At 41.1% G+C, this 12,243-nt stretch overlaps 1 protein-coding gene across 4 annotated transcripts in view; it reads left to right on the top strand.

Annotated features, from left to right (window-relative positions):
• NCEH1 (neutral cholesterol ester hydrolase 1) overlaps nucleotides 1-12,243 on the top strand; it is a 64,108-nt gene that overhangs the window by 39,782 nt on the left and 12,083 nt on the right. For 2 of the 4 annotated variants that reach the window (XM_073803906.1, XM_073803907.1), the window contains 3 exons: nucleotides 4,217-4,292; nucleotides 4,450-4,678; nucleotides 6,544-6,613. In XM_073803906.1, coding sequence (XP_073660007.1) covers nucleotides 6,576-6,613 — 38 coding nt within the window. In that variant the 5' untranslated portion in view covers nucleotides 4,217-4,292; nucleotides 4,450-4,678; nucleotides 6,544-6,575. The remainder of the gene's footprint in view (nucleotides 1-4,216; nucleotides 4,293-4,449; nucleotides 4,679-6,543; nucleotides 6,614-12,243) is intronic. The other 2 variants (XM_004315717.4, XM_073803908.1) reach the window with 2 other exon arrangements.

Genomic DNA, 12,243 nt, shown 5'->3' with positions numbered 1-12,243 from the left:
TCCTTTTCCTTGCTACTCGCACTTCGTCTTCTATTAAGGCACGATTCAGAATAGATGCCGTATCAGATTTCATCCCAGAACGAACAGACACAAGTAATTCCTTCCTTCTCTGGGCTTGTGCAACCCTTTGTCTAGGCTTCTCTTACTAAGACTGTATTGCTTAACTAACATCAGCTATTCATTTACAAGTCTTGGCTCTCCTCTGTTTCCCTCAGCTCCAGAAGATGGTCTAGGTCTATTTCTCCCCCTTAAGTTTCCCTGCCCGTTGAATAGATTTTCTAATTTGTATGGTGAATGAATTAGCAGAGAACAACCCCATTTATAAACTAACAACGAACATATTTTAATAAGCAGAGTATAGATTCTGCTTGGCTGCCTTTGATTTTTGCTTGTCCTCTGACCTTTGGTCATCAGACCTGGGTAGGGAGCCAGTGGCCACCTATTTTGCTGTATCTCGTTCTACTGAAGTGTAATGAGTACCCTTCATCCCTTCCACCTCCTCAGGCAGAATTCCCTTCTAGAGCCTGAAATGGTTATGGGGCAAGTTTTAAGACCTCTAGTACTGCCCTGGAGTACTTCATCTAGACAAAACTGGGTCAGTTCGCAACCTGTGAAATTCTTAACACTTGGCTTGCTTCTTTGTGCTACTGGAGTTTTCCAGCTACTTCTAAATAGGTTTCAGGAAACTTTGTTAACTAGAGAATGTTTCTTGGGTGGATCTGAATCTCATTTCACAAACTCAAGGATGCAAGAAATATAACTTGATCTATATTTTGAGTCTTCATTCTTTAGGTAGAACTTAATTCCAGTGAATTTAGGTATTCCCCCATCACTGTTTTCTTTTAGGTTTTGAAGTGTCTCATGTGATGTTGATGCATAATGCATGGGGGGAGCCATCTGGGTACTCATCCTTAGCCCACATTCATATTCCACCTGGTCCATGGTGTTTGGTTCCTACAAGTTGCCCTGGGATATCCTTTGTTTTTACTTATAAGAGCCCTTCAGGTCCATTAGTACTCTCTTCTATTCCTGTTAGACCCTTGAGAACATGTAGTGGGCCACGGATAACGGAGAAGTTGTCTCAGACCCATCTGCAAGACATTCATGCAGCCTTCCTGTTTTTATGCCTTTCTGGACACATGGAGTCATTCTGCTGCTCCTGCACAAGCTGGAGCCTGAGGGGGGCTCTCTGAGGCCATTTGAGGCACCACCTTCCTAAACATACCTTGCGGTCACTCTTCCCTAGAGTCTTGCCTTTTTCCACGGTTCTGTCTGGGCATGGGGTACATGTCTGTTGCTCTCAGATTACATAGACATGTCTGAGGGTTGCTGTGTCCCAAGCTTCTTTTTTCATTGGATCTCAGATATCAATCCGTTCATTCCTCATTTCATCTCTAATAATTTCTCCTCCCCTCTTCCACCACCTAGCTTGGAGAATCACTTCCTATTCTAGGAGACTTCTTACTCATCATGTAATCTCCTAAATCAATGTCTTTTTTAATTCTCCAAAGGATATAGGCTTTTGAAAATCAAAAACAGGAGGACATTTCTGTTTCTTTGCTATTTGTTCTCATATCCCTTCCCTGAAATAACAACTACATAAAGGCTTGGCTACTGATTTTACCTGTTGGACAGCAGGGATGGGAGGGGAGTAGTAAGAGGAGCTAACGGAAACAGATATTAGGGAACAAAGTTAGATACCATTCACAGTTTTATCATGCCACATGACAGCACATACACATATGTATGTCATCCTATCCCGGATAGGACTCAGAGCAGCTTCCTGGGCCCACACTGTTCTCAACCAGCATCTCTAGGGTAATTCTGTATGTCCTGCAGCCCTCTCATAGTTCCAGGAATCCAGCTTCTATACTGGTTACTTAGTCTCTAAACTTCTCTTCTCTCTTCTTCACAAGGAGGAAAATAACAGAATTGTAGCCAGAATTCAACAACCTCTCCTCATACTGTAGGCACTCAGGCAGTGATAACTATTATTATTAATAATAGTAACGATAAATTGGTTAATGACAGATTACTGCTTGTTTCTCTTCATTTTCAAATTTTGAAACAAAGTCATTATTGTCTGCAGGATAATGATTTTTCATTCTCTAATTTATCAATACAATTCCAAACCTTAGCACAATTTTATTTTAATACTTTTCTGGATTCTTCTTTTCCCACCCATCCAGCCTTTCTTACACCCATCTGCTTATTTTTTTCTCCTTCATAAACAAACTGTCCCTTCTCCAATCAGCACTTCTGCTCCCACACCACCCTGTCAATGTTGTGAACAATGCAGATAGTTGTTCAGAAATTCTATTAATGCAAGTGCTCATAAGCTAATACAGCAGAGGTGCTTCTGGAAAGGTATGGGCAGATTGAGGCAAGTCTGCATGCACTCAGAGCATGCAGTACACATAAAGGAAACCCGGGGTGGATTCTATGAAAATGAATACTCTTCTCTAATCTGCCTTGTAAAGACAACTCACTTGTTTTACAGCTTTCCTTTAGTTGAAGAAACTCATATGATTTGTCTTATATATTCAATGAAGTCTTCATTTAACTAAAAACAAAAAATGTAGTTCAAAAAGTAACAGAGCCAAGCCTGCCATGTCTTTGTTCATAGTTTATTATTTGATGCCTATCAAGCTACTTGGCCTGTGAGAAATGGAATGGATCTTGCGTGTTCTCTGTTAATTGACAAGGGTTTATTGTGTGAACTCTAGAAATCTTAGTGAATACATTCTCGGCCATGCCCTGGCAGATCTCCATATTCCCAAGTTAGACTGACGTGTTACCACAAAACTTAAGTGATGATTGCTTTTTCCCAATTTGCCAAAGACCTTAAACCCTTAAACTTGTGGTCAGGGTGCACGCACACACTCACATTTGTTTGTTTCGTATCGAGAACGTTAACAGTTGCTTTAACTTTTTCAATAAATTGGTCAATTGTACATATAGAAATTGAATTATTTTCTTAATAGTCATTTGCTTTCCTGTTGCTTATATTTCCAGCAAATGAATATTAATAGAATTATTGGAAAAGCTGTTCATGGTTAGATAAATTGCCTCTTGTTCTTGTTTTTCATGAACACTTGCTAATGGTTTTATAATGCAGTCTTTCCAACTCTTCACAGCAGGGCATATGTATACAATTTTATATGGGACACTGGGGTAAACAACTCAGGAACTTGGCTGCCCAGGGGCTGAGGGGATCAGTGTCACAGCACATCTGTATCCTCTTCAAGGCATACCAGTGTGCCCCATGTACATGCTGGGAAGCTGTATTATGGTGTATTGCAGACTGCATACAGTTCTCATTTCTATTAGGAACATTGTTTTCTTGATCTTATGAGGGCATTAAATATTTCACTAATCATCAGCATTCTGTTTCATATTCTACAGAAGGGCACTGTTACTCTCCAGCTGCTCCCCTTCAAGGTTTGAGAGCCACTAGGCGATACAGTATCTGAGTTCACGCGCCTGTGCCGGGAAGGTTTCTAACCACTCTGTGACACTTCTGGGCCTCTCTACCTTAACTAGTCACGGGCTTCCAGATGGCTTCTAATTCTCTGACTTTGAAACATGGCCGGCCAGTAGGTCTTGCAGGGAGGTCAGTTTTATAAGTGTACTCAATAGGAAGAGCTTGTATAAGAAGTAGAAAGAGGGAATACACTCCACAGGGTCTTTGCTGGGTGGATGGCCTGGGTCTCCTCTCCAACCAGATAACTTCCTGTGAACACTTAATGCAGAGCTCAATGCCCTCAGGGCTCAGAAGGGAAGAGACAACAGGCTGCATGTTTTTTGTACATTTCTGGAAAGCTCCTGGTTGTGTCTGAGCTGGTCTGCCAGGACTGCAGTTGACTCTGCTCCTTCCCTCTCACACACTCATTCCTTTCTCTTACTCTCAAAACAACCAGACACACTTCAATATATAAGCTTAAAAACACTTTAAAAATACTTATAGTAAATATAAAACTCTCCTCTCTTCTATTTGTATTCAAATAAAGTATTCTTCCTCCGTTCCTAGTATGTTATTGGAACTGTGATGTGCTGATTTAGGGTGGGCAGGGGTCGGAGGAAGGGACTGAATCCTGGAATTCACAGTTCCTAGGTTTGAGTCGCAGAACTGCCATTTATCCAGCAAAATGGGCAAGTTCAGCTAATTTCTAAACCTTCTTGATAAAATGAGACTGATGACAGATTTCCCTCTCAGAGACCATCTGAAGATCAAAGGAGATTTACTCTGATATTTTCAGATGAAAATACTCTCGAAGTTCTGAAAACGAAAGGTAAATATGATTTGTTATTGTATTAAAAGTAGCCAGTGAGTCCTCAAGGGCAGCGGCAATTGCTTGTAAGAATTCGCATACTGAAGGGTTGGCGAGTGTGGCTCAGGTGATAACTTAGCTGACACACACTCTCCCTCATTCCCCCCTCATCCTGCAGAGTAACCTGATACACTACTTGGGCCTCAGCCATCATCTGCTCGTGCTGAACTTCATCATCATTTCTTTTGGCAAGAAAAGTGCATGGTCGTCTGCTCAGGTGAAAGTAACAGACACTGACTTTGACGGTGTGGAAGTCAGAGTGTTTGAAGGCTCTGCAAAGCCAGAAGAGCCGCTGAAACGCAGCGTTGTTTACATTCACGGAGGAGGCTGGGCCTTGGCAAGTGCAAGTATGTCCTGGTCACATTCAGGTTGTTTGGGGTTGTAGCTGGCCCACAGAGATGTGTGATTGAAATGACTTTCTTACTGGGTGAGGAGAAGGGAGCCATTGGGCTTGGTTCCCCTGGCAGTCCCAGTTATCCCTATTGTCTCAGCAAAATTATTCATAGTGCCCCCCCTTCCCATTCTTGAAAGGGTCCTGGTTTGGATGATTGATTATGTAGCTACCCTATATGATTATATAGCTACCCTACATCAAGGGTTTTGCCTGTTTGTTTGTTGATTCAGGCAGACTGTTTTGAAAATATTTCCTGTAACCTAAATCCTAGACTAACGTATTGTGAAGTACTGAAGTTGCTTTCTGCACCAAAACAAGGTAAAGTTTCCCTGGGCCAGAATATGAGGCCATTATCTGTAGCTCTATGCCAACTTGTGTGTTGAAGACACCTTTCTATGAAATAGAACAAGTATTTCTGAATACACGTTAACTCATCAACATTTCATCTGCTTGTGAAAACAAAGATGAAAATATAAAACATACGCCACAGTTAAAAGGAAACGACCTTGCAAAGTTCAAGAACATTCTCTTTGGTATTGGAAAACTTTCATGAACAGATCACACATTAAAAATGTCAGGCAAAAAAAAAAAAAAAAAAAAGTCAGGCAGCCAAGGGGAGCAGCCTAGTGAAAAGCATACTAAGGAGGAAATAAGGGCCTTATCTCTGCTTGTAGTTATTATGGCGCTACTTTCTCATCTTCAGCCCAGAGCTTTTGGCATCCCCTAAGTTTAAAGGCGCTGGCAACTTGTTCTAGTTTGTCTTTTTTTTTTTAATGCAGCAAAGGCCAAAAAGTATAACTTTTTCTAGTAATCTCATTTCATTTAACTCCATATTCATCATTTATTCTTTTATTCATTGATTTGTTCACATTTCCATAAGATGATTACTGAATATGTAGGTTTGCCCAGGACTGAGTAGTTTCCCAGGGTGCAGGACTTTCAGTATAAAAACTCAAAGAGTTGTATGCAAACCTGGACCTCTGGTCACCCTAATGTGTGCTTGGTGATGGGGATACAAAACTGAGTAAGACAGAGTCTCTGCCCTAGAAAAGGGTGCATCTGTAGCACTGGACACTTGCCAGGTGAGATAGTATCAATACATCAGAGGCCAGGAAGTATAAGTGCCAGGAATGGTATGGATTGTGAGTCAGCCTGGCCTTTTCCACATAATTTTGGCTTTCTGTTGACACAATCCAGCTCTTAATATATTATAAAAACATTAATATATTAAAAGAACAGCCTAAGGGATTAAATTTTTACATATTAAAATTGCTTCTGTCACTGCAAACCTGTGGATTCCCTTTCTAAGAAATGCTAAGACTTCCTAAAATTCTATTTGTTCTGTGTTGGTTTAAACGGAATACCATATTCTTCAGATTGGTGACTTTTCTGAATCACAGCAAATGATGGTGTTAAAAGAGAAAAATTTTTTGGTTCTAAGGAGGAAACTGCTTATTTTCTGTGATTTCTGGAAAGGCATACATTTGAAGAAATACAAAATCAGAATGAATCTGATGCACTTCATATCGTCCATTATGAAATAAATTTTTAGTCAGTTAAAAACACATTCAAAGGTAATCTAATATGGATTTCCTGTTATTTTATAGTAATTGCATTTTATGAGAAACCAGATTAATTTTTTACATTTGTACATGTAGCTCTGTTAATGAGGTATATGTTCATATTTACTTTTTATTGTTTTTATTATTAATAACTTAAGTCCAAGTCCAAAAACAATCCATAGTTAGCAGAATTTAAGAACGGACAATATTAAATAAACTGCTTTATAGTGAGTGTTTGCTCCTTTGTCTCTTTCAGAAATCAGGTATTATGATGAACTGTGTAAAGCAATGGCTGAGGAATTGAATGCTGTCATTGTCTCCATTGAGTAAGTAATTAATAATAGTCATAGAAAAACATTTAAGAAGGAATCCTAGATAACCATCTAGTTATTTTATTTTACAAGTGCTAGAGTGTAAAATGAAAGTCCAGAGAGGTGAAGTCATTTTCCCAAAGTCACAGAAAATGATTTCTGTTGTAACTTAGAATTTCTTGAACTAGCTTTATAATGCCTCAAACTATCATTTTATTTTAGTTTTGGAACCTTCTGGAAACGGAATTAGCTGAAATTAAGAGAAATATATAATCAGTTATTTATAGTATATAGTTTGATTACTGCCTTTTTTTTTTACTTTAGTATAGCTCTGTATTATTAGACTATTGAAGTGTAAGAAAGCCATGCAATGCCTTTCAAGAGGAATTAAAGCATAGCTAACTAACTTTAATAAGTTACAGTTGAATCATTAACCTTGTGAACTGCAAGGTCAGACAGTGCTCATGGAAAACCCTAAAGGGAAAGATTATTTTGTTATGTGGAAATAAACTATGATAAAAGCATAAGAGAGAAGGGATTTTTTCCATCAGGTTTTTTCTTAGACAGCCAAGTAAAATCATATTCTAAAAATTACCACTATAAATTTCAACTGATGGTGAAGTTAAAAAAATTCCTGTATAGTGTGACTGTTTTCTGTGTTAATTCTCTCACTTTACCTTCACAAGTGCTGAGAAAGCAAAGGAAGTATGGACATACCAGATAATTCCTACTATTCCATCAGATCCACTCATTTAAAATTAAGTGGAAATACTGTTAAGTCCCCTAAGTTCCGAGAGTGCATTCCTAAGTCCAATTTGTTCGTAAGTCCAACAAACACAATCGTTATCACTTGGTGCTTCTTAGCAGTGTACCAGCTACTTCACCGCTGCTTTTACACTTGCTTCCGGACACCCTGGGCTTGAAATAAAGATACTGTACTACTGTACTCCAGACAGTACTATACATGATTACTGCCTTTTTAAATCTAAAAACCAATCAGCATTTTAAGAGAATCTCTCCTACACCAAGAGTTGGAGAAGTTATCCTCCTGGAGTTAGGTTCTGTAATTCAGACCTTGTAAATAATAGTGTGTTCAACCAATCTTAGTTAATGTAGGTATTATTATCACTATTAGTATTAATATTAATATCAGTGTTTTGAGTTGTTTCTACCAGTTCTATATTAGCTATTTTTCTGGGACACTAAGAAGAAAGTGAATAATAATTATAATGATTGCGGTGATGGTAATACAAAAATCACGGCACCAATTCCATGGCAGGCATTGTGCAGGTGCTATGTATATATTGTTTCTCCTCCTTCAGATCTTTGTTCAAGTATCATCCTTTCAGCAAGGCCTTCCTTGACACCCCTAAAATTGCAGTCCACTTTTCTTCTGCTTTATTTTTCTCCAAAATTATCATCAACATCTGACAGACCATGTATATAACTTCTTATGTATTTATTGTATTGGATATAAATAGACAATGTAAGTTTTATGAAGGCAGAGATTTTAGGGATTTTTGTCTGTTTTGTTCATTGCTTATCATTAGTGTCTGGAAACGTCCCTGGCAGATGGTGGAAATTTATGATATTGTGATTTGTAAGAAATATATATTTGGTCATTCAGATGACCAAAGTGTATTTTTCACATGTACTTGATCTTTGTCCAAAGTTCCTGGCTCACAGCTCCCCAAATCCTTCAAATTTCCTAAATGTTCAGAGAGTTAAAGGAGTCTTTTGTGGGACTTCCCTGGTAGTCCAGTGGTTAAGACTTCACCCTTCCACTGCAGGGGGCAAGGGTTCAATCCCTGGTCAGGGAACTATCCCGCCCCTGCCCCCCTTGCATGGCCAAAAAAAAAAGGTGTCTTTTGTTATGTGAATGAGGTGACTTTTGGAAGCACCTAAGGATGGGGGCTGGTTGCCAGGAGAACCAACCATGTGATTAGAGGGTTGGGACTTTCCCACCCTGCTGGCCTCTGGGGAGGAGAGATGGGCTGGAGGTTTTATCAATCACCATTGGCCAATGATTTAATCAATCATAACTAGGTAATGAAGCCTCCATAAAAACCCAAAGGACAGAGTTCAGAAAGCTTCCAGTTGGTGAACACATGCAGATTTGGGGAGAGTAGTGCACCTCCAGAAGGCATGGAAGCTCTGCACCCCTTCCCACCTACCCTGACTTTCGTATCTCTTCCATCTGGCTGTTCCTGAGTTGTATTCTTTTTATAATAAATCAGTAATCTAGTAAGTAAAATATTTCTCTGAGTTCTTTGAGCCACTCTAGCAAATTAATTGAACCAGAGGAGGAGGTTTTGGGAACCTCTGATTTATAGCCAGGTGGTCAGAAGTACAGTAACAACCATTGGCATCCTGAGTTGGAGGGGATTGTTGGAACCTCCAATCTATAGCTTGGGGAAAAGCATAGGTGACAACCTGGGTTTGCGTCTGGTGTCTGAGGTTGGGGGTGATCCTACAGTTTTGCAGGACTGAACCCTTAATCTGTGGAATCTGCTGCTATCTCCAGGTAGATATTGTCAGAATTGAGTTGAACTGTAGGACACCCAGCTGGTGTCCAGAGCATTGCTTGTTGGAGGTGTGGGGCACCTCCCCCATCACACACACATGTTGAAAATTAGTCACAGAACACCAAAAGAGCATTTAATACGTATTTATGGAATGAATGCATAAAGAGTCTTGCCTAACTTTCGTATAAGTCATCCAAAGTAAGTATTTTGATATTTTCCTCATAGATGAGGAAATTGAGGTCCAAAAAGTTAAGTAACCTGCAAGAGGTCACATAGCTACTTAGTCACATATGTGGAGTGGGGAATTGAGCCAGGTGGAATCATTCCCCAGGCTCCTATGCTTCTTTGGCCCATTATCAAACTAATATATATATATATATATATATATATATATATATATATATATTTTTTTTTTTTTTTTTTTTTTGCGGTACTCGGGCCTCTCACTGTTGTGGCCTCTCCCGTTGCGGAGCACAGGCTCCGGACTCGCAGGCTCAGCGGCCATGGCTCACGGGCCCAGCCGCTCCGCGGCATGTGGGATCCTCCCGGACCGGGGCACGAACTCGTGTCCCTGCATCGGCAGGCGGACTCTCAACCACTGCGCCACCAGGGAAGCCCTCAAACTAATATTGAAGGAAGCTGATGATGCTGAGTGACAGGGTTATGGCAACATCAGCCACTTTCCATGCCCTGAGCTTATGTAGCTCTCCCCTTCCCTCTGCCTCTCTCTGCCAGCTGCACTCCCATTCATAACTCATCTCCTTCTTGCCCCTACTCCAGATCACAGACCTAAGAGAATCCTTGCTTCTCCAGTTCCTTGGAAGGGTTGGTCTCCTAAGTCATTTAGGCAGCTCTGACCCTGTGAATGGGAGCCTTAGAATCAGCGTGATGCTGTGGCTTCCTCCTCTGCAAATGTGGCACTGGACAACTCTGGACAGCTCCCCGGCCTCCCTGGATCCTCAGCTGGGCCTCCCAGATCACTCAAGGGCCCTTGATGCAGTTTTATAATGCAGGAACCTTCAAGTAAATGATTGTATCACCTGGCCTGGGTAGCGGGCCAGAGGAAGGCAGGGCTGTTTAAGCAGCTGAACTCCTTTATGGAGCAAGGCCCTGCAGCTTGGTGCTGGTGAGCTGGTCTCAGGGCCTCTTCAGTGGTTTCCTGTGTAGTTCCAGCTCCTCAAAGGCCTGAGGAAAGGAGAGAAGGTGGACTTGTTTTACTTGGTACCATAAGGATTCTCCACACAAGCCTTATCCTCCAGGGCTAATGTAAGCAACTGGCAACATGACTAAGCTCTTCCTACATGCCCTTCTCCACCTGTTAGCATCTGTCTCCAGTGAAACAGGTGTTCTTTTAAGTCTGTGCTTATCATAAAACAAAGAAGGATGGATAGGGTGCTTTTTTTTTTTAATAAATTTATTTATTTTATTTATTTATTTTTGGCTGCATTGGGTCTTCGTTGTGGCACGCGGGCTTTTCATTGTGGTGGCTTCTCTTGTTGCAGAGCACGGGCTCTAGGCACACGGGCTTCAGTAGTTGTGGCTCATGGGCTCTAGAGCGTGGGCTTCAGTAGTTGTGGCTCATGGGCTCTAGAGCGTAGGCTCAGTAGTTGTGGCGCATGGGCTTAGTTGCTCTGCGGCATGTGGGATCTTCCCGGACCAGGGCTTGAACCTGTGTCCCCTGCATTGGCAGGCAGATTCTTAACCACTGCTCCACCGGATAGGGTGTTTTTAAGAAGATTTTTTTTTTAAAAAAAGAACTAAAATATAGAGGGGCCGTGCTTTCATCTTCACTTTCCACTGCGCCAAATCTGTCAATGTAGCACCCGGTTTATCAGCAGATAAGCATCACAGCAGTGGGCAATTACTATTACTCAAGGCTGTAATCTCAGGCAAGTCACTTAACCTCACGTGCAAAATGGGCTTAGGAATCTTTCCTGTGTATGTCAACGTGAGCTACTGGGAACAAGAATCATGTCCTCTTTTCTTTGGGCCCACCGCACCCAGTATATGGCTTAAACATGTATGCTAATAAGTAGATACACTTTGAGTTAGGTTAATGATTTCAGAGAGTTGTTATGAGAATCAGTTTGGACATTTGAGATAAAAGGGCTTCTGATATTCTAAATCACTAGACAAGACTGAAGGGTTATTGCTCTAGCCCATAGGACAGAAAGGTCATAGGACAGAAAGGTCCAACTTAACTAATTTATTTATCAACATGTTTGGAACTCACAGCACTTTTCTTTGCAGAAATAATGAGCTAAGGTGATTCGGATCCATCCAGGCGAGCCAGACCACAAAGAGCCACATAACCTGTGCTCTAGTTGAGGTATAGCCAGCATCATATGACCGTGATGTTTCTCTTGGAAAGTATGTTCAGAGGTCTAACTTGGGACCTCTTCTCACTGCTCACCTCTTTCTTTTATTCCATAAACGCCTATTGAATTCCTGTTATGTGCCAGCTACTGTGTTAAATTCTGGTGGCATAACAGTGTGAGTAAGAGAGGCATAATTTCTGTCCTCATGGAGTTTACAATCTAGATGAGAAATCAAACCTTGAACAAGTAATATTAAATGTGATAAGTGATGTGAAGTAGTAATGGAGGCATCGAGTAGGTAAGATCTTACCTAGTTTGAAGGGTTTGAATCGAGCTCCTAGGGATGAGCAGAACCTAGTTAGACAGAATGAATTGGTCATGGAAGTCCAAAGTGGTGTAATGAGAGGGCTTGGGAGGATGGGAGGAGGCAGAGAGCATTAAGGGAATGAAATATGAGAGAAGACAGATGAGGGGACCTATGCTTCTGGCAATGACTAAGGAAAATAAGAAATAAGGGTGGATAATCCTGAGAGCCTTCACAAGGATGGTGGACTCTTGGTTCTCTTGGAATTCCTTCTCCTAGCAGGGAGGTTGTCTGGAGACAGCTTCTCCTTATCCTTGAGGCCAACAGGAGTGGGTAGTGGTGTCATGGCTTTACTTCATGTAGGGAGTGGCCTTGTGGAAGGTTAGATATAATCTGAGGAAGCTGGTAGGCAAGGGTTGGGGGCAGCTCTGGTGATGGAATCACTTCACATGAAGCAACACCAGGAGCTGGAACTTCTGAGTTTGCATCACTGCTATT

This window comes from Tursiops truncatus, chromosome 4, assembly GCF_011762595.2.
Source record: "Tursiops truncatus isolate mTurTru1 chromosome 4, mTurTru1.mat.Y, whole genome shotgun sequence".
Classification (NCBI taxonomy): domain Eukaryota; kingdom Metazoa; phylum Chordata; class Mammalia; order Artiodactyla; family Delphinidae; genus Tursiops; species Tursiops truncatus.
This window is presented reverse-complemented; position numbering and strand designations above follow the sequence as displayed.